Source organism: Lipomyces arxii, assembly GCF_038497795.1.
Source record: "Lipomyces arxii strain Phaff 12-163 unplaced genomic scaffold V1512scaffold_7, whole genome shotgun sequence".
NCBI classification, from domain to species: domain Eukaryota; kingdom Fungi; phylum Ascomycota; class Lipomycetes; order Lipomycetales; family Lipomycetaceae; genus Lipomyces; species Lipomyces arxii.
In genome coordinates this window covers 434801-459807 of record NW_027117706.1, presented here as the reverse complement: position 1 = coordinate 459807, position 25007 = coordinate 434801, and the positions used below count along the sequence as shown (strand labels likewise).

General features: G+C 43.8%; 8 protein-coding genes across 8 annotated transcripts; 4 read left to right on the top strand and 4 right to left on the bottom strand.

The window, feature by feature from the left end:
- Positions 1-447: 447 nt before the first annotated feature.
- V1512DRAFT_262833 (BPG-independent protein) lies at positions 448-2449 on the bottom strand. The gene is made up of 3 exons (XM_066916375.1): positions 2258-2449; positions 2099-2215; positions 448-2039 (listed from the first exon to the last, which is right to left on the bottom strand). The coding sequence occupies exons 2-3, from the start codon at positions 2133-2135 to the stop codon at positions 535-537; spliced, it is 1542 nt and encodes a 513-aa protein (XP_066771712.1). The 5' UTR covers positions 2136-2215; positions 2258-2449; the 3' UTR covers positions 448-534.
- Positions 2450-3365: 916 nt separating this feature from the next.
- V1512DRAFT_247736 (serine hydroxymethyltransferase) lies at positions 3366-4871 on the bottom strand (the record flags this gene model as incomplete). Its single annotated transcript, XM_066914500.1, has 3 exons — positions 3366-4691; positions 4739-4789; positions 4839-4871. The coding sequence occupies 3 exons, from the start codon at positions 4869-4871 to the stop codon at positions 3366-3368; spliced, it is 1410 nt and encodes a 469-aa protein (XP_066771711.1).
- A 414-nt stretch (positions 4872-5285) lies between these two features.
- Positions 5286-7486, top strand: V1512DRAFT_262829 (citrate synthase-like protein; the record flags this gene model as incomplete). The annotated part of the gene is made up of 3 exons (XM_066916374.1): positions 5286-5757; positions 5807-6119; positions 6168-7486. Coding segments are annotated over exons 1-3 (1391 nt in total), but the record flags the coding sequence as incomplete, so codon positions are not given.
- Positions 7487-8380: 894 nt separating this feature from the next.
- On the top strand, positions 8381-11531 carry V1512DRAFT_158865 (thiamine diphosphate-binding protein). The gene is made up of 2 exons (XM_066913057.1): positions 8381-10869; positions 10920-11531. The coding sequence occupies exons 1-2, from the start codon at positions 8529-8531 to the stop codon at positions 11420-11422; spliced, it is 2844 nt and encodes a 947-aa protein (XP_066771709.1). The 5' UTR covers positions 8381-8528; the 3' UTR covers positions 11423-11531.
- Positions 11532-11639: 108 nt separating this feature from the next.
- Positions 11640-13097, bottom strand: V1512DRAFT_207373 (major facilitator superfamily domain-containing protein; the record flags this gene model as incomplete). The annotated part of the gene is made up of 2 exons (XM_066913405.1): positions 11640-12835; positions 12887-13097. The coding sequence occupies 2 exons, from the start codon at positions 13095-13097 to the stop codon at positions 11640-11642; spliced, it is 1407 nt and encodes a 468-aa protein (XP_066771708.1).
- An 806-nt stretch (positions 13098-13903) lies between these two features.
- On the bottom strand, positions 13904-19772 carry V1512DRAFT_262825 (uncharacterized protein). The gene is made up of 4 exons (XM_066916373.1): positions 17576-19772; positions 17033-17529; positions 14448-16986; positions 13904-14401 (listed from the first exon to the last, which is right to left on the bottom strand). The coding sequence occupies exons 1-4, from the start codon at positions 19674-19676 to the stop codon at positions 14097-14099; spliced, it is 5442 nt and encodes a 1813-aa protein (XP_066771707.1). The 5' UTR covers positions 19677-19772; the 3' UTR covers positions 13904-14096.
- Positions 19773-19866: 94 nt separating this feature from the next.
- On the top strand, positions 19867-21639 carry V1512DRAFT_262822 (putative isomerase YbhE). Its single transcript, XM_066916372.1, has 4 exons — positions 19867-20397; positions 20454-20494; positions 20541-20856; positions 20902-21639. The coding sequence occupies exons 1-4, from the start codon at positions 20124-20126 to the stop codon at positions 21426-21428; spliced, it is 1158 nt and encodes a 385-aa protein (XP_066771706.1). The 5' UTR covers positions 19867-20123; the 3' UTR covers positions 21429-21639.
- Positions 21640-23342: 1703 nt separating this feature from the next.
- Positions 23343-24905, top strand: V1512DRAFT_262819 (uncharacterized protein). The gene has a single exon (XM_066916371.1). It carries the CDS (start codon positions 23471-23473, stop codon positions 24683-24685), a length of 1215 nt encoding a protein of 404 aa, XP_066771705.1. The 5' UTR covers positions 23343-23470; the 3' UTR covers positions 24686-24905.
- Positions 24906-25007: the final 102 nt, after the last annotated feature.

The following is a 25007-nucleotide window of genomic DNA, read 5'->3' as shown; positions in this document are numbered from 1 at the left end:
GAGGAGTGATTTATATACTTGAGTAAATTAACGACAGCTCTCTAGCGTGAGAGAAGTCGACCATTCAGCACTGCAAAAGCAATGGTGCGGCTCAGACGAGTGGTGCTCAGCGGCACGCACAGCACGCACAACCGCCGCAGAGGCGCCAACGCAGTAAAAAACATCAGCCCACTCAATTCTAATCGCGTAGTTTATGAATTCCGATCCCGATCTAAGAAGCCAATTGAACAATATTTTGCTATAAGATTTTAATCAAATAATGACCTCGTTTTAATGAGACTTTTCAATTATTAAAATGCTACTAATATCATGGTACAAGTGTTTACAATAACAATTCAGTGACGTCACAGTCAGCAGCTTGAACACTCCACTTAATTAACGGGCTAAACGACTCGACTTGATTATCTCGACATGTATTAGGACGCAATGCGACATACGCCGCACAAGACTTGTTATACGCTCAAATTTATTCTCTTACATAGGATAACTCTTTACTCTCATAATCGCAGTCCGGCTACAATTACGATACTTCTATTACCTCTTCAACAAACTCTTCCCGGTCATGTGCTCGGGCTTAGCAATTCCAAACGCATCCAAGATCGTAGGTGCAACGTCGCCAAGAACACCATCAGCGCCCAATGACCAGCCTTTAGGGGCATTGGCCATGACAAAGGGCACCTTGTTCGTAGTATGCGAAGTCTTTGTCTTTCCTTCCGGAGTCAACATTTCCTCGGCATTACCGTGATCAGCAGTGACAAACAAAATGTAATTCTCACGAACGCAAGCGTCGTAAATATCCTTGATGGCCATGTCGCAATGGGTGACCGCAGTGACTGCGGCTTCGTACTTGCCAGTGTGTCCAACCATATCTGGTGCGGCCAAGTTGCACATCACAAACGGGAACTCATGTTCCGCGATACGCTTGGACACCTGAGCCGCAACCTCGTGCTGAGACATCTTTGGATCAAGATCGTATGTGGCCACACGCGGCGACGGAATCATGTCGCGCTGCTCCAAGTTGTACTGCTTCTCAACACCGCCATTGAAGAAAAACGTTACGTGTGCGTATTTCTCGGTTTCGGCAATATGGACCTGAGGAACACTCTGCTTACCGAGCCATTCAGCGAGAACGTCGTCCATACGCTGAGGAGGGAAAGCGACCGGGAACGGGTAGTCAGCCTTGTACTGGGTCATAGTGGTAATGTTCAAGTTCTCGGGAATCTCGGTATCAATTGGCGACGAATCGACTCCGAAAAGCTGCGTGATTTCGCGGACACGGTCAGATCGGTAATTGAAAAAAAACAAAGTGTCGTTAGCTTTAATTCGGGCATCTGCGCCGTTGACTACGATAGGCTTGATGAACTCATCATTCTCGCCAGACTCGTAACGAGACTTAATAGTTGAGATGATATCGTCTTGAGCAACTTCGACACCGCCAGCGGCATCGACCAAAGCCTTGACTGCGATCTCGACCCGGTCCCATCTTTTATCTCGGTCCATAGCGTAGTATCGCCCTACAACAGTAGCAAGCTTTCCACAGTCAATTTCCTCAAATTTTTCAAGCAGGGTCTCCATGTACCCAGCCAATCCCTTGGGATCAGTGTCTCTGCCATCACCAAACGCGTGGACGTAGACTTCAGGGACATCCATAGCCTTTGCAGCCTTCAAAAGCGCAAATAAGTGCTCCTGGTGAGAGTGGACACCACCGTCACTCAACAATCCCAAAAAGTGCAATCTTCCACTTGACTTTTCCTTCGCATGCTTCAACGCAGCAGCAATGTTTTCGGTGGACGCAAACTCGCCGTTCTTAACTGCCATGTCGATCCGGACAACGTCTTGCCAGACAACACGACCGGCACCGATGTTGAGATGACCAACCTCAGAGTTGCCCATCAGACCTTCGGGCAGACCGACAAAAGTAGAAGAGGCTTCAAGCTCAGTGTATCCGGGCTCGGTCGCGAACTTGTCCATAGTGGGAGTTTCTGCATTTTCAATAGCATTACCCTTATATCCCTTCTCAGGCTTAACACCCCAACCGTCTTTAAACAGATTAATGTTGCTGCTCAATTGATTAAAGTATTTTCACAATTCAACATACCAATTACAATCAAACAAGCGTTATGAGCGACAGACATTTTTGTGGTTGTGTATGATCTATGGTCTATTGTCCAAAATCTGCATGTATAGATTGTAAGAGTGAAAATTCGTCTGCGTTCTGGTTGGCTTAGCGCAGCCGCCACAACATACAGTACCATACCCTCTATTTTGACATTTACAATGATTTGCGTAGGCCACCAAATTAACACGCAACACTGTCTGAAAAGGTATTAAAAGGAGATGCCCGAGAGTGGACGGTGAAACATGAAGGAATATTAATATTCCGTGACTTAATTGACTTCGTAATTAACTCTTTCGCATAATTCAGTGTGATGGTCGCAGTGTCACTCGCACCTCACCACTTTAATTTGTTAAGCGCAATCTGACTTGTTGGTCGACACAAATAACACTAACCCCTCTTGCTACACTTCGACTCAACGGCCGGTCTGACCGAACGCCATCTTCACTTGAGATTCGCGCGAAGCTACACTGATTTAGGTTACCCTGCATGCTATAATTTTTGTGTGCAGAAACTCAATCTGATCGCTTTCCGTAAGAACACTTCAGTATAAGGCATTTGTAATATTATTATCCAATTAATAGCAGCTAATAGTTCCGAGATATTAAATAAACGATCAAACTTGTGCTTCCATTCTTGAGGAAACTAACCATAGAACACTTGTAATCGAAATGTAATCTTATCTGGATAAGCTCAACTCTAATAAAATTAGCCACATTTTTAACCGCGGCTGTTGAACGGGTAAAAAAACAAACAAAACATGTTTTAAACTCTTCCGCTTAGCTAAACGGTCATCAAACTACAGTCTATAAATGTCTTAAATATGGTGCACATGTGCTTAAACTACGAGATGGCAATTTGTGACAAGCCGCACGTGGTCTACCTCGGCGCTTCCATCATGACGCAATTTCTACTGAACCACCGAATCTAATAGAGAAATCGTCGAAACGATGTCAGGTTCATACGATAGAACAACCAAAAAGCATGTAGCAATCAACGTCTAGGGTTTTTTTGGTTTACCGTAAACCAAACCCTGTTCTTCAGTCTGTTTTCAAACTTTGAATACATTAACCCATTGTAGATGGGAGATGGCTTGACCGGAAATGGGAGAGCCTAGTGTTCTTATTAAACCATAAGGGTTTGGTGTATGTGTTTCCCCGGTAAAGCTACGACGTAATTATCAATTCAAGAAACATCAACTGCCTTATTACCATAAACTTTTGAAACCCGGTTACCACTCTACATCGACTTAAACTGGTAGAGGGAACCGAGCTGCCCATTGAGAAATCTCCGCTTTCAATTGCGAGAGTTCCTCAGATCCGGCGGCAATCTGCTGCTTGAAATCTTTCAACTTGTTGGCCTCCTTTGGCAAAGACTTTTGTGTAACAAGGGCAATGTTAACAGCCCGGTCAATGTAGCTGACAATCTTCGCAAAGTCTTCCTCGCCCAATCCACGAGTAGTCATGGCAGGTGCGCCAATACGCACACCACCTGGAACAAGCGCTGACTTGTCACCGGGAATGGCGTTCTTGTTCAGCGCGATGTTCATGTTCTCACAGACAGACTCCACACGTGCACCATCAACACCCTTGTCACGCAGGCTAACCAAGACCATGTGCGAGTCGGTACCGCCAGACACAAGAGTGTATCCCTTGGCCAAAAACTCCTTCTCCAAAGTCTTGGCGTTCTTCAAAACCTGGGACTGGTATAGCTTGTAGTCCTCAGTTTGAGCCTGCTTAAGAGCAACAGCAAGAGCAGTGATGGTGTGGTTGTGTGGGCCACCCTGATGTCCAGGAAAAACCGAGAAGTTAATCGGGTTTTCTAAATCGTACAAAGTCTCCTTTCCGGTCTTGGCGTTGACAGATCGAACACCACGACGAAAAAAAATCATAGCACCGCGAGGTCCACGAAGAGACTTGTGGGTCGTAGTAGTTACAACATCAGCATACTCGAATGGCGATGGGATGACTTGGGCAGCAATTAAACCTGAAATGTGAGCCATATCAACTACAAGATAGGCACCAACAAGATCAGCAATCTCCCGAAAACGCTTGTAGTCAATCAATCGGCAGTAGGCCGAAGTTCCAGCAACAATGATCTTGGGACGGAACAAGACAGCGGTCTTTTCCAACATGTCGTAGTCAATAATTCCAGTCTCAAGATTCACGCGGTAAGGCATAGTCTCAAAGTAAGTGGACACAGCTGAGATCTTCTTGTTGTCGGTCTGGTAGCCGTGTGACAAATGGCCACCATGTGGAAGATCAAGACCCATGATACGCTCGTGAGGCTTGATCAAAGCCTGGTAGACTTGCAAGTTGGCTGGCGAGCCAGACAAAGTCTGGACGTTCACACCCCAGTTCTCCTTATCTACGTGAAAAGCATCGAGAGCACGCTGCTGGCAAAGTCTTTCCATTTCATCAATGTGCTGATTACCACCGTAGTAACGAGCACCAGGATAACCTTCGGAGTACTTGTTGGACATTGGTGATCCCAGTGCATCAAAGACTGCACGGGAAGTAAAGTTCTCAGACGCAATCAAGACAATGGACTCTTGTTGACGCTTGATTTCAGCTTCCTGAAATGGATCAGCTCATACTCCGATAGGACAATTAAATGGCTTACCATGATGGTCTCAACCTCGGGGTCAGACTCCTTCAAGGAAACCTGAAGCATCTACCTCGTAAGTATATATGATTCAATCCACAATAATCAAATGACATACGTTTTTGTGGGATTCGGGTAAAGCGTAAGACATTGTAGACGATGTGAAGGGTCTTATGAGGTTTGACGAAACTAAATTCTATACAAAAATGAGTTCGATCCGGACATTTCAACCCGTAAAGCATTGACTAACCTTTACTAATAATCTACTTGAGCGGACTGAAGACAAAAGCATCAAAAATCAAACAGAAAATTTATGGGCGAAAAAAAGAAAAAGTCGAGACTAATTTTTTGGTTTGTTGTGGCACATGACTGATGCTACAATATTCAGTCCTTTATATACCAGTTTAATAAAGATTATTATATACTGCTACTGTATTGTTAAAATGGAATACATTAAAGCACAGGCATTTTTTGAGATTTTGCACAAGCGGATCACGTCAGTGGCGTTTACGTCGTCTATAAAAATGGAACAAAAAATCAATACAAGATAAAAAAAAATATTTCAATTTTTTCTGTAAACTTAAATTTATTTGTCAAATAAGTCTAACTTCCTTAGATGAATTTTCTTGGTTTCTTTCCAAATCTTTTGAAGATATTTAGGATTTTTTGATGTTTTGTGTAAGGTAGAGAGAGAGTCAGTATATTGAGTAAAGACCGCGGGGAAGTCTTCAGGGTTAGGTGAGCTGACCTGTCAATTCAGACTCGGTGCGGGGCAGGCAAGTTAGGTTGAGTTCGGCTTCAAGCGCGGATCGACTTCCATTGATCCTTTTGAGTCTGCCCCACATTTTGCCCAGTTCTGCTTGTTAACCAGTTTAAATAATGCAGGTTACTTATGTAACCCGTCATTTACACGTGAACCACTCCACTACGCCGTAACATTACAAGGCTACTTATACCCCACAAGATATACTGTATACTGTGATTTCTGTTTAGGTTCTGTGCTTACCATTATGTCATTTATTGCAAGATTTATCACTGTAAGCTTGCTACTGTATGAAGTTGGTTCTATACTCTAACTGTTAACAGCCCCTGGCCAGAAAACCAACCTTACACTTTAAATCAGTTCGCCATTCCTCGACAGCTCTTAAAGAGGTATTTGAGACCGTAATTCCAGAACAGCGGGCTTTGTTTCAGAAGGTCAAACGGGAATATGGCGACAAGTCTTTAGGAGAAACCAAGGTCAGCCAACTGTTAGGTGGCATGCGTGGACTTAAATGTATGGTCTGGAAAGGCTCTCAGCTAGACGCATATACCGGCATTAGATTTCACGGGAAAACTATTCAACAATGCCAGGAAATTTTGCCTGGACCGGTTGGAGGTGGTGAAATGCTTCCTGAAGGTACGTCAATTATATTACAGGGTTTACTTGTTGTCTGATATATTGCAGCTATGTTTTGGTTCTTGTTGACAGGAATGGTACCTTCAGAGGAAAACATTCGAACTTTTTCGGCCGAATTGGCAGAGAAAGGTGATCTTCCTGATTATTTAGTAACCTTGCTGGACAATCTTCCTCCCACTTTACATCCAATGACTCAGATCGCAATCGCCGTTTCCGCGCTAAATCATGAATCGGTTTTTGCCAAGTTATACGAGCAAGGAAAAATAACAAAGGCGAACTATTGGGAACCTACATTTGATGACTGTATTACGCTAATGGCAAAACTTCCAATTATTGCAGCCAAAATTTACCAAAACACATACAGAGGCGGCGGTCAACTTCCGGGAAAGATCGCTCGTGATGCTGACTGGGCAATGAATTTTTCTAACTTACTCGGTGTTTCTAAAGATGCAGACTTTGTCGATTTCTTACGTTTGTATCTTGCCCTTCATGGTGATCACGAAGGCGGCAATGTGTCTGCACACGCTACTCATCTGGTTGGCTCCGCACTGGCTGATCCAATGCTGTCGTACTCTGCTGGTCTACAGGGTTTGGCTGGTCCATTGCACGGCCTGACAGCACAAGAAGTTTTGCGATTTATTTTATCCATGAAGGAGTCCATGCCGTCTGACTATAACCCAGATGACATCAAGACGTATTTGTGGAGTGTGCTGAACTCTGGCCATGTCGTTCCTGGATATGGCCACGCTGTTCTACGGAAGCCAGATCCGAGATTTGAGGCTCTTATAAAATACGCGCGTGAACGTCCAGCTATCTCAGAACATGATGATACTTTCAAATTGGTCTTGCAATGCTCAGAGATTGCGCCGCTCGTACTGACTGAACACGGCAAGACGAGCAACCCATTTCCAAACGTGGATGCTGCTAGTGGAGTACTAATGCACCACTTTGGACTGACTCAGACGATGTTTTACACAGTAGCCTTTGGAGTCTCAAGATGCATTGGACCGCTCACCCAGTTGATCTGGGATCGAGCGTTGGGACTTCCTATTGAGCGACCAAAGAGCTTGACTCTTGAGAGCGTAATGGAGACTGCTAAATAAAGGTTTTTAAACTGTCTGCTGTCTTCAGTTTCAAGTTATATCCGACAATTATGATCACCGTAGACTAGATAAGTGTGAAGAGAATTTGCAGCCATGATGTCATTTACTTCTGAGCCTAAGCCGCACGATGATGTCTAAGCCGTCGTAACTGCGGCGCAGGCTCTAATTTTTGCAATTCTTGCACATATCAGTGACCCATTGGGCTACGTTAACGAAAAGACATTGTTGCCTAATGGTAACGAAATGCAAATTATTAAAATGATTTGCAACTGTTTAAATTAAAATTTATTTTTATAAACGCCATTGTAAAATAGAACAAATAACTTTGCTTGCGTGACTGATTGAAAATAGACGAAACAGCAACACCGTGTCGCTCGGTGCGCCTACTGTGGGGAAGTTAATGTTAAAAGCAATGTGAGATAACCCAAACTAATAGTATCGTTATTATTATCATTGTTATTATTATTTTGCTGCTTTAAACTGAGTAGTTTTGTGTGAGTAGTACAGACATTCTGAGTGGTTAGGGTTAAAATGTGGGGAACCAAGCAGCCGACAGCCGCAGTCGCCATCATCCGATTAGCCAATTAGATTGCGAATTTGTAGCAAATTTTACATAATCTGGTTAATAAAATTACGTAAGTTTGTCGGAGAACGGACTAAAGGTCGGCGTCCGGGTAAGTTGGGCCGAGCACGACGACTGGTCAATCAATATATGCAAAAGCAGATCTACCGCCTCTTTGACAAGTCCTTTCTTCACGACTTTTCTTCGATTTCTTTAGTTTTTTTGTATCGAACAATCGTTTGCAGAATGTTGCGTTCTCTGCCTAAATTGACGTCACGGCTGAGTGCTACGGCACAATTTTCGCGTGCTCGTCCGCTTAGATTATCAAAGGTCAACAGTTTAACACAATTTACTCAAAAGTTGGCAACTGCTGCCCCTCAAGCTGCTTCTGTTGTATGTTCATACTGTTCTTGTTGTTGCTCAGTGGTAGTCCCATCGGTGATTTAAGTGTGGAGGGGTTCAATGACGTATCAGTTAGGATATGCATCATACATTGAATTCATACAACTGCAACAAATTGGTACGAATATGCAATATAATTAATCAGATTATACTGTGAAAGATATCCCGACAATCAAGTGCTTTTTGACATTTCACTGGCCCAAGACCTAAGTTTATCGTCGAATCCTGTCTACACTTATTCACATACAGATTAACTGACTATGACGTATAATCAATGCTGATTTAATGTAGGAGGTCAACGATGCATTTCTCGATGGAAGTTCTGCAAACTATATCGATGAGATGTACGATGCCTGGAGAGCCGATCCAAGCTCAGTTCACATCTCATGGCAGGTCTACTTTAAGAATATGGATGCTGGTGAGGCTCCTGCTCGTGCTTTTATTCCTCCTCCCACTATTGTTCCTTCACCATCTGCTGGAATTCCATACGTTGTTCCTGGAGCTGCTGTCGGAGGAAACACTGACGTCTTGAACCACTTGAAGATCCAGTTACTTGTCAGAGCTTATCAAGTCCGTGGCCATCTTAAGGCGAAGCTTGATCCTTTGGGGATTCGATCAGTCGCCATCCCAAAAGAATTGACACTTGAGCACTACAAATTTACTGAAAGTGATCTCGACAGCGAATATTCTCTTGGACCGGGAATTTTGCCATGGTTTGCTTCCGCTGGCAAGACCAAGATGACACTCCGTGAGATCATTGATGCTTGCGAAAAGACCTACTGCAGCGCGTACGGTGTGGAGTACATTCACATTCCTGACCGCGGTGAATGCGACTGGATCCGTGAGCGCATTGAAATCCCTACCCCATACAAGTACGATCAGGATGAGAAGCGCCGCATTCTCGACAGAATAATCTGGTCTACTAGCTTTGAGTCTTTCTTGGCTACCAAATATCCTAATGACAAGCGTTTTGGTCTTGAAGGTGGAGAGTCTCTCATTCCTGGAATGAAGGCTTTGATTGACAGATCCGTCGACTCTGGCATTACTGATATCGTTATTGGTATGCCTCATCGTGGCCGCCTCAACATGTTGTCTAACGTTGTCCGGAAACCTAACGAGTCTATTTTCTCTGAGTTTTCTGGTACCGACCAGGCTGATGACGAAGGCTCTGGTGATGTCAAGTATCATCTTGGCATGAACTACCAAAGACCAACCCCATCTGGCAAGCGTGTTAACCTGTCGCTTGTTGCCAATCCATCGCATCTTGAAGCTGAAGATCCTATTGTGCTCGGAAAGACCCGTGCTATCCAGTACTTCAACAAGGACGATCAGACTTTCAATACTGCTATGGGTGTCTTGCTGCACGGTGATGCTGCGTTCGCTGCTCAGGGTGTTGTTTACGAGACAATGGGTCTCCACAACCTTCCTTCTTACTCCACTGGTGGTACTATTCACATCATCGTCAACAACCAGATTGGTTTCACAACTGATCCCCGATTTGCTAGATCTACAATGTATCCATCAGACCTTGCCAAGGCAATTGACGCTCCTATTTTCCACGTGAACGGTGATGATGTTGAGGCGGTTAACTTTATCTGCCAGCTCGCTGCCGACTGGCGTACGACCTTCAAGAAAGATGTTATCATTGACATTGTTTGCTACCGTCGCCACGGTCACAACGAGACTGATCAGCCCTCGTTCACACAGCCGCTGATGTACAAGAAAATTGCTGAAACTAAGCCGGTGATTGATATCTACACCAAGCAACTTCTCGACGAGAAGTCTTTCAGCAAGGAGGACATTGACGAACACAAGAAGTGGGTTTGGGGCTTACTCGAGGAGTCGTTCTCAAAGGCTAAGGACTATACCCCAAGTACCCGTGAATGGCTCGCGTCTGCTTGGGATGGATTTAAGACTCCGAAGGAGCTCGCTACAGAGATTCTTCCTCACGAGCCCACTGCCGTCGACGAAGCCCTTCTTAAGCACATCGGAACTGTGATCTCCAGTCCTCCTGAAGGGTTTACTGTTCACCGCAACTTGAAGCGTATTTTAAACAACAGAAACAAGACTGTTGGTGAAGGACAGGGTATTGACTGGTCTACCGGTGAAGCTCTTGCTTTTGGTTCTCTAGTCGCCGAGGGATACCACGTCCGTGTTTCTGGACAGGATGTTGAGCGTGGTACTTTCTCTCAGCGTCACGCCGTTCTTCACGACCAAGAGTCGGAAGGCATCTATACCCCTCTGCAGCACGTTGCTGAGGACCAGGCTGCGTTTGCCATTTCTAACTCGTCGCTGTCTGAGTATGGTGTTATGGGATACGAATATGGGTACTCGTTGACTTCTCCTGATGCTTTGGTCATGTGGGAAGCCCAGTTTGGTGATTTTGCCAACACTGCCCAGGTCATTATTGACCAATTTATTGCATCTGGCGAAGCCAAGTGGGCTCAGCGTAGCGGTCTCGTCTTGTCTCTTCCTCACGGATTCGACGGACAGGGTCCTGAGCACTCGTCTGCTAGAGTGGAGAGATATCTTCAGCTCTGTACTGAAGATCCACGATACTTTCCTTCAGAAGATAAGCTCAACCGACAACATCAAGATGCAAATATCCAGGTTGCTTATCCTACCACTCCTGCCAACTTGTTCCATTTGCTCCGTCGTCAGATTCACCGTCAATTCCGAAAGCGTATGTTTTATTTTGCAAATTGGAATTAAAGTTACTGACGTTATAATTAGCTTTGATTATGTTGTTCTCGAAGTCGCTTCTTCGACACCCATTGGCTCGTTCGTCTCTGTCTGAGTTCACTGGTGACTCTCACTTCCAGTGGATTATTGAGGATCAGTCTATAGTTCCTAAGGAGGAGACCAAGCGTGTGATTTTATGTGCCGGACAGGTTTACGTCCAGCTTCACAAGGCTCGTGAGACCAACGAGATTAAGGACACGAGCATAATCAAGATTGAACAGCTTCACCCGTTCCCATGGGCCCAGCTTAGAGACGCTTTGAACGCGTATCCTAACTTGGAGGAGATTGTTTGGTGCCAGGAAGAGCATTTGAACGCCGGCGCGTGGTCGTATGTTTTCCCTAGACTCCAGACCCTTTTGGCTGAAACCAACAACTACAAGAACTTCAGTGTCAGGTACGCTGGCCGTGAGCCAAGTGCCAGTGTCGCTGCGGGCAACAAGAACATTCATCACAACGAGGAGGAGGCCTTTTTGGCATCTGCTTACAACTTATAGACCAATTAGCGCAATCTTTTTTTTTGACATTAATTTAATCTACTATTACTATTATTATTGCGGAAATTCATCAATTTTTTATTGTAGTTTATTTAATCACCGGACGCAAAACCTATGAATACCGCATACAAAAACAATGCAAATCCGTCGAAATCACCAACTCCCGATGCATAAGATGTATAATGCAAGATAGGCTGCATACTAACTAACAGCTCAGTCACTCTGCAGCAAACAGCTGTCCGCCGGTAGCCTTTAGCTTTGCAATAATGCCAATGACAGCACCAGCGAGCATGACCACACCAGTGTAGATCTGCATGCCTTGAAAACCGCCAACCGTGTCGCTTCCACTGCCAACGATTGCACCAGCCAGAGGCAAGGACGCAAGCGCGCCGAACGCAATTACAGCACTAACTGCACCCACACGAGTTCCTATTTCGCGAACCGGTGAAATGTGAGCAATTAGAGCAGGATACATCGCCAACACACCACCAGACGCAAAGCCATACATGGTGGAAACCGTGATGATACCACCTTCGGTTGCGGACAGGTACCAGAACGGAAGGCAGATGACGCCTGACAGTATGGTGACTAGGATAAAGACCGTAAATTTACCGACCTTGTCTGACACAACTCCAGAAAATAAACGACCAGCAAGCGAGCCAGCGTTGAGGTACGCGACGAGATAAAACGCCGATCTAAGAGAAAGGCCATGCGCCAGTGCGTGAGACGCCACAAACGCAAAAGGAACAAATAAACCAAGATAGGTGAGTGTCAGCGATGCTGTGACTAGAGCAAACACTGGATCACTGTAAGGCCGAATGTAAAAATGATAAAATCTGTAAGGCTGGCGTCCAGTAGGCTGGATTCTGGAAGTCGTGACAGCAGCCGTTATAAACGAAAAAACAAACAAAAGAAGCGCAATGGCATAGACCGCAACATTAAACGAAGCGTGAATAGAGACGGCATCAAAAAGGAACGGGAGAGCAATACCACCAAGCGAAGCACCAGATGCTGCAACGCCATAAGCAACACCTCGTCGCTCGGCAAACCATGTTGAAATAGCAGCTGTAGTGGCATAAAACAAAGCGGAGGCACCGAGAGCAGAGCACACACCTTGAGCCAAGACAAATTGGTAGTAATCTGTACACAAGGCCGTCATGCAGACACCAAGCGTAAGCAGAATGCAGCCCGGTATCGTGAGATATCTTGGACCGTACATGTCACAAATTCGGCCACAAAACAGCCCACCGAATGCAAGGATAAAAGCCTGTAATGAACCAATCCATGAAATTGTGGACGGCGACAAGTCTTCTAATTGATGGTTTTCATAATAAGCCTGGAACACTCCAATCACATTCATATATCCAAACGAGCAAAACTGAGCACAAAATCCGCCCAAAACAGACAACCATGCTAGCAAAAATCAGTAAAAAAAAAAGATCATCAGTTTGTATAATTACTCACGTCTGTATCCGACATCAGGCAAGTACTGGGTTTCTCCTACACCTTCAAAAAAGAAAGTGTTATAGCTATTGTACGTCGTAGCTGAGCGGAACCGGACCAGACTATCACGATGCCGCTGCTTTGATTCATATTTGTGATCCGTTGTAGTTCGTGCTCGAACAATTGGAATTGTTTCATCTTCATAATCATCGTCATCAAGTGGTCCCGCCATTGACAGAATTGGAGTTAAAAGCGATGACGCTGAATATCGACGGCTAGAAGATGATGGCATACTATTTGGTGACGTCCCGTATCCAGTCGAAGAGTATGATGAATAAGACGACATTAGTGTAGGGCATTCAAAGTGAAGTATGACGGAAGCCGCGAAGATCAGATGAAATGGCACGAGGCGAAGTTTTGCAGTCAGATTAACTGTTTACGTGTATGGCTGCTACCAGAATATATGTTGATAAGAGAGCTAAGCCGGGGACATGTAAAGATTATATGCCACAGATTTGCGAACGTGAGCAAAATGTGACGGTACACCGGCGGCATTCGGTAGAGTGTTATGCAGCACCGGGGCCCACTGAAATGATAGTTCAAAGATTGCAAAGTTGTCGCCGCTTGACTTCAAATTTTTTGTTTACAAACACAAGTTCGTATAGTCACTGTACAGCAATTTCAGCAAATCAAACTGCAAATCGGCAGATTATCAGCGATGACGACAGCATATTTCACAGTTTTTAGATGTTAAAGTCAGATAAAGACGTCGGGCCTAGCCAGGTTATCGGCCTCTTCCGACCATCTCTGCGAGTTTCTGATTCAAAGGAAACAAAAACACTGACGCGTTCTACCAGTCATCTATCTACATTTAGATGTAGTCCTAACCCGATAGCCGCAGCCAACCGACATCTCGGACATGGCCGAACCCTTACCCGATGCGCCTCACCTTGTAAATCTTCCTCCTGTAATCGACACTTGTAATATAAATATTTATTCTTGACACTATTCAACTACGCGTAGCTTTTACTAGTCTATCTCGTGAGACTGATCATCAATTAGCAACAAACTACAATTAATCTATAATTTTAATTGCCTATTTCGTATGTACAATTATCGTGACTTGCAAGTAGTACAAGACAACACAGGATAATAAGATATAAAAATACATGTGACCACATAAATCACGTTACTACCATACTGCACTTCAATATTCGCCAAGCTGTCACACTCAAAAAGTGTTAGACTGTTCTTGACCAGGCGTTGTTTCAACCACCTGACGCATTCTCCATATGCCAATTTTCAGCCTCTCTATTGTGTCTTGCGGAACAAAAACTAATGGTCTTCCATGCCCGGACGCTTCCCCATTCATAGATTTATCATTAATCCCTTCAGACACCGCCCATCGAGGAAGTCCATTGACAGCCAATTGCACGTTCCATAAATCGTCTGCGCTACGAGGACACTCGATAAACCGTGCTAATGTACCGGCAATATCGGCACTAGTTGACTGTATTTGCGGACGACGACCGAAAACTATACAAAGTTAGCAACATTACTTGTGGCCACTGCTAAAACATACCATCTGACGGAACAATCATTGCTTTCTCTGCTCTATCCATCTCATTCTGAAGTCCGACCTGAAGAAGCTTTTGCATAGTCGTAGAGCTATTTGCCATGGCTGTAGTCAACTGATTACGACTACCTTCTCTACTACCGTCCAAACCGCCTGCAGAGTTTCCAGGGGGGCCAAGTCCGCGTAAAACCAGATCAAACGGCACAAATCCGTCTGACGTGCGCCTCTGATGTCCACTTCGTCGGTCCTCTGTGTATAGTGTCAGACTCTTGTTTAAAGCCCGCATATGAACATCATTGGTCTGCAAATCTAGCACCACTGGCCAATGGTTCAGTGATACAGTTCTGACATTCAGTAGTGACGTCAAAGGAGGCAGCAGACATGGCGCCATTGCTGCTTCAGATTTGACGCTTCCATCTTCGGCTCTAGAGTCAATCCTCACTGGCATAGACACTGGCCTCATAGTCTCAATATCACGCACAATCAAACATCGCCTTTGACAAGCAAAAGTCCAAAAGTGGCGGAAAGCCTGTAAATGAACCTGATTATCAAGCACATCATTTGGAAACTGTGGATATAAAGCAATCACTAATCCTGCAACACCCAACAAACCTGGATCTCGGACAGGATTCTTGGTACCTTGATTCGATAACTCGGGCAGTTGCCCAGATCGAGACTCACAAGGCACAACGTTTGGCGATGAAAATGTGTCCAAGCTGTACTCACCACCTCCCGCAAACAACAAGCCAAGAGCGAGGTGCGAAGCAAGATGACTGCCATATGGAACTGTGGACTCAATGGTCCCATGCAAACGCCGTAAACGGCGTAAAACGTCCAGATCACCGGTGCCGGCCATTACGATCGCGGATGACAGTGCTAGCACGTTCTGACACCTTCTAGCCGTGGCCTTCGTCATGCGTTGGTCGTGAGTACCAGAAGGTAGAGAGCAAAGCCTGACAAATTGATCCAAATAGTAAATTAAAGTCATTCTTGCAGAGGAATCTGCAGTACCTGCGTATCGAATGCCGATAGCGAAACAAAGACCACACACAATGTTGAGCAATGGAAGGTCATCGCTATCAAGAAATATGATATCTTGCAAATCTACTCTCGGACGAAGAAAGTCGCGAACAGATTGAGCAATCCATTCTCTTGTGCTTCCGATCGTTGACCACATAATAAGTCGACTGGCTAAAGTTCGTAGCAGCAGCAAATCTGGCCGCACATATTCAAAAAGCATCTCAGTCTCTGGAACGTCAATCTTGTTAGCAACACCACTGTCCTCTGTTTTCAAATATATCAGCAATAAAGCAACAACACAGCCAGCTGCACTTTTGTCAAGTAAATGATGTTTTCTTGCTGTTGGGCCGGTTGTAGCACCACTTCCTACAACTGAGCTTTTTGAGCTTCCAGTACCGATAGCTAGTAATCGCTCCATAATATGTAGATCATCTAGTATAGCAGCGTTTGATCCGCTACCGATATTTACTAGTCCAAGAGCAAACCCAGCAGCAAGTAAATAACCTTCATCTCGTAATGCTTCTACCCCGTCTGCTTCTCGACCATCCGTTTTTGAACCATCATAAGCTGCTGCAACAAAACTTGAGCTTTGTGCATTTATCCCAGCCCTACTTTGCACGCTCGAAGCAATACCAGACGCATTATATTTGTCAATCTCAGAAATCAAAATTTCGCTCATCCGGCGATGGTTGGTATCGTAATATAATAATCCCACTCCCATTAAACCAGCAGTTTGCATCTGCGAAGCGATGTTCAAATCAGCCGATCCAGCTGGAAGAAGAGCTACCACATGGACAGACAAAACTTTAGTCATTTTCGCGTTCATTGTACCTAAATACGAGGCAGAAATCCCAAGCAACAGGCCAACGGAAGTTAGAGTATTCTTTGGTCGCAAATAGTTATAAATATGCCATTCGGCAAGATCGGTCAAATGTCCATTCAAGCCTAAACCAAGCAAAAATCCGGCATGCTGAGCACTCAATTCTTGCGGTTTGTTGAACACAATCCATGATCCAGAAATTTCTTTGGCCTCCTTAGAAACACTCAATCCACTAGCAACTCCATTGTGAAAAAGTCCCCATGATATATTTTCTTCATTCATGATATGCTTGTCTAGTGTAATCGTGGCCATGCTCGGTTTCATCACAACGTTAAAATTCATTTTTGGGATAGGAAACTTTTCTGTCAACAGAGGGATCCGAGCAGAATACAGAAATGCACCACGTCCAACGGGAACCGCAAGAGTGCGGGTACCAATCATCCGTGCCATTTCTTGCTGAGCTGTGTGCATATCGGCCTCGTTGAAAGATGACGATAATTGACTATATTCAAATTTTCCAGATTGCATCCGCGTTGTTTGTAATATCTTTTGCACTTCTTGTAAACGACGATCTGCTCGAAATATTAAACGTGATACATTTGCCCGGTCTACCTCCGATTCACCATCCCACGGTCCTAAACTTTCTGAATCAAAAACAGCAGATTGTATAATCTGCTGCATGTCTCGTGGTTTTTCTCTAGTAATCTACTCATTAGTACACTATTCATCTGCATTATTAAGCTGCACACACCGTATGTCTGCTAATTTGGACGGCAGAAGTACTAGTTCCTAGCTCGGCCAGCCTCATAAGGTCCCGTCTTCCAATTAGTTCAAGAGCATCGGCACCCCATTCAGTCGGCGTATGATCCTGACACCACGCTATGGCCTCTTTGAAGACAATAACTATTGACTCAGGATACCTTTCAATTTCGTTCATCAAAGCACGACCTCTACTCTGATTGACGTCTTTGCTCACCGGAAAAAGTAACAGTTTTTCTACAACTTCTCTGTAGACTGTCTCAGGTGTCGCTTCAACGAGAACAGTGAAGATCTCAACAATGAATTCGGTTTTTAAAAGCACAGTGCTTGATTGTCGCTTCACAAATAGGTCATTTGCAGGACGGCACTGTCGTTGCAGCTCATTCAACGTCATCATTTGAGGTTTTAAACTTGTAGAAAGAGCGTCATATAAAATTGAAAAAATGTTTGGCGGATTCGTAATAGGTTCTGTTGATGCCGTCCTTGAGACTAAACTTGTCAGCTCCAGTAATTTTATTCTCTAAATTTTACCAACCATCATCATAAACAATATTCCAACTTGTGTAGATCAGTCTCCATTCTGCAGACCACCCGAGCCATCTAACTAGCTGTCCGAGTAGCATGCCAAGCTGTTGCTTTGATTTGGAGGCCGCAATATCAAGCTTAAGCTCTTCTGCAAGTAAATGCAAGGCAGCAACAATAGCTGCCCGAGACCGAGTCAAGTTATAGTGATCGTAATTACTTGATTTTAAATCCTTCAATAAACTCAACGCTAGATTTTTATGCTTTTTGAATGGCCAGGGCTGTGGTCCTGTATCAATCTTGTTCAGTAGCTCAAGCCAAGATTGGGACCCGTCAACACAACAGTCAATTTCCTCATCGGCGCTTTCAGACAAAGTCTGCGACAAACCGTTAATGTCTTGAGCCTCAAATTCTGCATTTTCCTTTGTATCCACAAACCACGACGCCAGCAACGCAACAACAAACGCATCCCACTCACCCACTGATAGATCAGAGCTTCGTAGCCTGTACATAGCAGTAGAGAAGTAGAAAAACAAAACCACTTGTTGGACTGGATCTATCATAGAATTGACCACCCGCATGCACATTTGCACAAAAGCCGAGCTAGGAGTCTGGATGAGCTCAATGCGCAAGAGCGTTCCATCAATATGTCTTAACGACACCCGATTCTCCACAGCGTGTACTAAACCCACAACTGTCCCAGTTAAAGGTAGAGACGGCGAATAAATTTTCAAAAATGGGTCATACAGTCGAAGACTATTATCATCTAATAGCAACAAAATGAACGGATGTCGGAGACTATCACCATTTTTACCACTCATAGGCACAGCATCTTGACATGGAATGCTTGTTGAATCTTCGAAGCGTAAGTGACCTCCTTCAATGCTAAACACAAGCGTTGTCACGCATTTTTTTCTCTTGCATGCAATTATCAAAGCCTGACGTTTTCTGTCAGTATCATGAATCATATAACATAGTTGTTCAGAGGCGTCACAAGCAAAAGACTCTATATGAGACAATTCAATCTCACGTTGAAGCGTCTCAGAATCGTATAACCAAGATAAAGCTCCACTTGAACCGGCAACTCCAGTCAAGCTGCCCATGAGATCTGGTGCATCCATTCCAGAGCTGCCCATTCTATCTAAAGTTAAAGATATATCCGTACGTGGTACAGGTGTGCGCTGAATATCCAGGCCCGACATGGAAATACCGGACACTGAGTCTTCTGTCATTGATTGCAACATTGATGAACGTCGACGAGACATTGTTCTTCTTCGATTAAGGGCAAAAGAGTCCGTGTTTTTGTACCGAAACTGATACGTATGCACCATGGTAGTGGCCGAATCAAAAATTGCCAGCAATGTGGGACTATGCCCTCCAGGTGTCTTGTTAGAGACATAAATCAGAGTTTCGGTTGGCGCAAAGTTCGAATCATTTGTTCCAGAGGGAGACTTTGACACAAGACCAAGATCGTTCATTGGATCACTTAGTGAAAAAAATCTTGAGATTGTAGGATTCGCGGAAATGGATTCATTAGGCGTATGAAGAAATTTCATTGTTGGATCTGTCTCTGTCTCTGCAAACATTTCAATTATGAGACCCCGATCGGTTGCAAAAACTTTGCTCACAGTAAACGGAATATTGACAACATATCGGGCACCGCTTAAGAAGAATATATGCATGGACTCCTTTAAGCAAATGACAATTGCACGCTTCAAATCCAAATCAAGCCGCCTTGAGGATTCGTTTTTCAACTGACCATATCCCTTACCAGATTTTCTTCGAGCACCGTCTGTGGCTGTAGACGAAGCAAACTCGTCCAAATTTTGAGGAGATGGATTTTCAAAATATGTGAACAATGCGTGCGTGATTGTATCTTCTGGAAAACCAAATTTCCGACGCAAGACCCCACTCTGATACCACAATAGCTCATGATCTGTGTATACAAGTTCTTCATCAACTCCTGTAAAATTCCATTTGCACGACTGTTCAGTTAAGTGCTGTGAATTTGGTGTTGTGGCCGGTATTGGAATCGAGTGTACGCCAACACTGAGGGCGGCCAAGTGAGCGGGCGGGGATGATTGCATATTTAAACCTAGCTGATCTCCTACCATGTTGGTGCGCTATTATGCGTCTGGTATCCTCATTTCATTCTGATAATAATATGTTGACAAGACACACCAAACGTGTGTTGTTTACTACTATATATCTGGCGCCGCATCTAATTTAACCTACTATCATCTAGGGCACGAATATAGACTTCAGTGTATGATACTTGTGCGGCTTTACTGTGTTCACCAGAATGAAACGCTTAATACTCGCGAGTATATGAATTTATTTTTGTTTCGCACGCTGTGTACAAAAATTTAGCCGCACCAGTGTGCCGGGCAAAAATGCTTTGCGGGGTAGCAGTTGCCATCACCCTGAACTCTGAGCGCGCAATTGGGCCAATCCATATAACTTGCAGCGCTATGAAACCCGGCTAAATTCTGCTTAAAGCCTGTAAATGGTATACTCTTCACTGTGAACAATTGGAAACTTTTGTTGACTTTACAAACATAATGGCACGCAAACTTTTACTTTCTGGTGAACGCGCTGATTTTACTGTGGTCGATTTCGACGAAGGCAGTAAAAAATTGAGTATTGTTGCAAACTATCCGTCGCCAGAGAACGCCTCGTGGGTTGAGACGACGTCTACAGAAGGATCTGTAAATCGTTTTATTGGATTGTCTGGGGGTCTTTCGGTTGGGTCATTGTACACGTTTGAAATCGATCATGCCAATGATACCTGCAAAATAACAAGTCAACAACCAACGTTAGGTGCACCGGCTCATTGTATGTGTGTATGGAATTTCTGCTGATTTAAACTAACCACGTTTACTTGTATGTAGTTATCACCTTGGGCGATAAATCGGCTTTGGTATTAGGAACTGTAAGCAATAATCTCTGATAAAAAATTAGATGTTGATACTTAGCAGTTTTGTGGTGGATCTATTGCTTTGTATCCAATTACTGTCACAGATAGTGCTGGCCTGCTTTTGATGGATACCCCAAGAATAGAAATTTTCCCTAAATTTGCGTACGAGGCAAACGGTCATGGGCCCAACGAGGGCCGTCAACATCAATGCCATGTGCATCAAATTCTAGAGGGCAAAAATGGTCTTCTTTATGCCCCAGATTTGGGTTCAGATCGAGTGTGGATAGTTCGTCGAGATGGCACAAATCTTGAAATCTGTGGAGAGATTCAAGTTCCACCTGGTACAGGTCCCCGACATGCTGTGTTTACTTCCGATGGTATATCAATTTGTTAATTTTGCTGTTCCCGCTGACAATGTACAGAAAAAATCATGTACGTGCTCGGCGAAATGTCTCACGAGGTCACAGCCTACGACATGTCTGGGAAATCCACAGACCTGATTCGTCCAATGGAAGGATTTTCAGTCAACATTATTCCTTCTTCGGTGCATGCTGATCATCAATTTATGATGGATTCCGCTGAACTTTCTCTCCATCCAACAATACCAAACGTGCTCTACGTTAGCAATCGATGGGAGAAGCACATTGCAGAGCGCGAGCCTCGTCTTACGAACGTACCAGAAAAACTCCCGTCTGGAGACACGGTTGCCGTAGTTCTACTTTCAAGTGACGGGAAGTCTGTTGAAGGCATTAGTCATGTAAGAACCAGCCTTGACACTATTCGCGGCATGCGTCTTAGTGATGACGGTAAATATATGGCAGCACTTGGTCAAGAAGGAGGTGGTATTGAGGTTTATGAAATCAGCGGAGAAAGAGGAGAAGTGTGGACTTTGATTTCCAGCTTGAGTGAAGATTTGGAAAGCGGAATTAAACACGCCGTCTGGTTGTAAAAGTACGTACATTTTGCACTTTTGACTATCCTTCAAAAAAAATTTTAAGATTAAATAGTTGTTTGATGCCACTCAATACACTGTAATACCCCATAAGCCCGCATCCGCCAGCAATATTCTGGGTACTTAATTTTGAAGCCGTTGAATATATATATTTGTACCAGTTTTGATATTGAGACTTAACTAGTTAATGTCTATCGTTATTTAATAGATAGTTTGCTAATTATTTTCAAGTTCGATTTGACAGAATCAGTTTTCAGCCATAATAGTTACAATTACTTCAAAATTGCATAATTTTTAAGCTTGTATTTCATAGTTATACTGTTTTAAATTTATATTTCAATAAATTAAACAATTCATCATTCTAGAATGTTCAAACTGGAAATCTAAATATATGTGGAAGTTACAATATCTGTCTATATACACTGCCGTTTTAGTCTACTACATCGATTGCGGGGTTTGAGTTTTGTACCCCTGGCAAAGAAAATTATAAAACACCGATCGGGGCTTAAAATGGCCGGAGATAGCGGGTGCGGCTCGGGTCGGGCGGGCAGGGGCCAGAGCAAACAATAGATTCAGTCATATATGTTGCAATTCCACAAGTCGACCATACCACACACCGTCCTTTCTCATTTAAAACATTGTCGACATGGTATTCGCTTTGCGATAAAGCCCTATTTGCTATAGAGGTTTTCCCAATCTTCAAGGAATTTGGCGATGTTGACGACGGAATGAAAATTGTTATCTTCAAGTCCGGAACCTATGACTGAAGTCACTGGCACTAAGGGACGTATGGTCATCAACGCCCAAGCATGTCTGATCAAATTCGATATTCAGATGAGCATGGAACTCGTATGGAGGGATCACAAAACCAGATGAAGATTTTGGGTCATGTGCTGACAATATAATTGGAAGCATTCCGCCACTGCATTTTGGAAGACAAAGAGCCGAACTTCAACGTCAAAAATGCTGCTGCTAAGGCTGTTTCGATTGGTCATGCTCTGATGCACTCACTGCACGAAAAGCGATTTTCGACTAAATTCGAAATCCTGTGAATGTTCATAGATTAAAATTAATGAAAGCCGTGTATTATATTCTTTTTTAGTTACTATGGAATCCAACTTAGAGCTTTGGAAGTTAATCTCTGTCTGCAGTTTATGGCAGTGATTTAATTGACCACAGCTATTAAATAATGACTTCCTTGCTTCTTCATACATTTGAGAAGAATAACTTAAGACAATACAGAAACAAGACGTTTCAATGCAAGGCCAACTCTACTTACCTCTCAGAGCCGATACAGCTGCTGTTTTCAAGTTCATCAGAGTCCGTATGGTTTGGCTCATAACACTTGGAATCTCCGTTTAAAACGCTTGCCATAACCAGTTCTATTACACAAAAGCTATTACTTTATGCTACCCGGAATATATATTTAGAGTTTATACGGCGAAAAACAATTAACCGGACTATACAACAGAGTACCATTTGAAAGATGACTTGATCGTGGTCAATTTGAAGGTAAAAAAGTGTTTGATGCCGATAGAATAAATGTGTGAGTCATATAATGGTTGTTTACTATTTGTTTATAGCGAAAAGCAAGATGGATACAGTGTTGAGTTTAGTAGTAGTAAGAAGGCAGATCCGATTGAATTAGACCAGAACGGATAGATTTTACCAACAAAAAATTAATGAGTGAAATAGAATTATTAACCAATTCGAATGAATTATTTACATTATTCATTCTAGTAGAAAAGCATATCAGGCACACTCAGGCACATTCAGGCACAGTTAAGGTACAGATATCGGTTCAGTGTTCGCGGTGGTTTCGCCACTGGTTTACAATCGAGTTTAAGAACCGGTTCATGTTCGCTATCGGGGTCCCCTTCGATAGATCTTTCCCGGTCACTTCAATACTGATATTTTCAACCCTGACTGTACGTGCGCATAAATAATTGCAGTCGTAAACTCAGTGCATTGTCGGTTTACTTACTGCTGGTGAATTATTTTGGAATTATACGCGATAATACGTGATATTAGCCAACAAAATGTTATTATCTCGTCCAGCTCTTACTGCTCGTGAGGCTGTGCTCTACAGGGTCAACCAGCTTATAAGTTTTACGCAGACAAAAAGAAGGCCTCTTTCATTTCTTGTTATGCTAGCACTCGGTGTAGTGGCTACGGCTTTTTTTGTTCTTCTCAGTGTCAGTTTGATTACGTCTCGCAATTCCGCTTCCTCGCAGGCAGCAGCTATCGCGGCATGGCATAATGGCACACTTGGTCCCGCATCTGCCAGTTTGGCAGACAAAGCTTACAATGAGACGTTAGGATTTGGCGAGGTTGTCTATCTGAGTATGCCGCAGCGAACCGATAGACAAGACGCGATGACTTTGTTGGGTTCAATGTATAATATCAAATTTACAAAGGTCGACGGTGTCGACGGTAACACGATTGTTGACAAGGCTATTCCTGACAACGATTGGGGTCATTTACGTCCGTCTGAATACGGCTGCTGGAGAGCTCACGCTGATGCATGGTCGCGATTTCTTCAGTCGGGATTGGAAACCGCTCTTATTTTGGAGGATGACGTTGACTTTGACGTCCATATTCACGATATTTTCCGGAGAATGAGTATGCAGATGCAGCGCAATCCGATACGAGTCGAACCACCCACTCTCCATGAGAAATCAACTGCGCCATATGGACTCGACTGGGATATGATCTATGTTGGTCATTGCTCAGACTACTCTAATAAAGACCGAAGAGATCTTGCAATTGTTTTTGACGATCCTGCTGCGCCTCCACGTTCAAACATGATTGGTTCCTTCATCGGTCAGCTTGAGGAATTTGGAGTTCGCGGAAGTGATATTGGTAAGAAGCGAGTTGTCGCTCCTTCATTTGGCCCAGTCTGCACTGCTGGATATGCAATCACTCGTCGAGGAGCGCAGCGTCTACTGTTAAATTTCTCGTATTTGGGGCTGGATGCCGCTATCGATATTGACATCTTGAGAAAGCTCCAAGCCGGAAAGCTTCGTGGTTATACTGTCACTCCTAATGTCTTTGCTCCTTGGCGAGTAGACGGTCTTAAGGACAGTGACAATATTGGAACAGAGCGAAATATCTCGTTCAACGGTTTGGGAAACCGAGGTGGATACAGTAAGAACTTGCGTGACAGTGCTAGACAGCAAATGGTGCTCGACCTTGATTTAGACAACTGGTCTGACTTCGAGCGCGTGCTTCCGAAACACCAGAGCTCGTCATAGGTAGCAATAATTGCCTGAGTGTAAATTGTTTACACCCATCTATTGATGTCTGCATGAATTGGCAGTAGCTTTGTCTGCTATGTTTTATTGAGATGTGTTGCTGAAAATGGCTTCATGTAATTTGTATTGTTTTTGATGTGTTTACATGTACCGCCTGTTTAGTTTGAATTAGAGGGTAGAAAATTAGTTGTTTTAATTAAATGAAGTTATATAGCAAATATTTGGTCGAGATAGAGTGTTTTTGCACCTATAGACTGGTGAAAATCTTGTGAACAGTCGGATTAGGGTTTGAGTCGGTGCGGCTGAAAATTCAACATTTGTA

Coding starts and splice junctions, on each gene's coding strand:
- V1512DRAFT_262833 (XM_066916375.1), bottom strand. CDS start 2,135: ATGTCTGTCGCTCATAACGCTTGTTTGATTGTAATTG. Junction 2,040..2,098: donor CGCTTGTTTGATTGTAATTG/GTATGTTGAATT, acceptor ATCTGTTTAAAG/ACGGTTGGGGTGTTAAGCCT.
- V1512DRAFT_158865 (XM_066913057.1), top strand. CDS start 8,529: ATGTACGATGCCTGGAGAGCCGATCCAAGCTCAGTTCACATCTCATGG. Junction 10,870..10,919: donor TCACCGTCAATTCCGAAAGC/GTATGTTTTATT, acceptor CGTTATAATTAG/CTTTGATTATGTTGTTCTCG.
- V1512DRAFT_262825 (XM_066916373.1), bottom strand. CDS start 19,676: ATGGTAGGAGATCAGCTAGGTTTAAATATGCAATCATCCCCGCCCGCT. Junction 16,987..17,032: donor TCCAAATTAGCAGACATACG/GTGTGTGCAGCT, acceptor ACTAATGAGTAG/ATTACTAGAGAAAAACCACG. Junction 14,402..14,447: donor AATGATTGTTCCGTCAGATG/GTATGTTTTAGC, acceptor AACTTTGTATAG/TTTTCGGTCGTCGTCCGCAA.
- V1512DRAFT_262822 (XM_066916372.1), top strand. CDS start 20,124: ATGGCACGCAAACTTTTACTTTCTGGTGAACGCGCTGATTTTACTGTG. Junction 20,398..20,453: donor GTTAGGTGCACCGGCTCATT/GTATGTGTGTAT, acceptor ACTTGTATGTAG/TTATCACCTTGGGCGATAAA. Junction 20,495..20,540: donor CGGCTTTGGTATTAGGAACT/GTAAGCAATAAT, acceptor GATACTTAGCAG/TTTTGTGGTGGATCTATTGC.
- V1512DRAFT_262819 (XM_066916371.1), top strand. CDS start 23,471: ATGTTATTATCTCGTCCAGCTCTTACTGCTCGTGAGGCTGTGCTCTAC.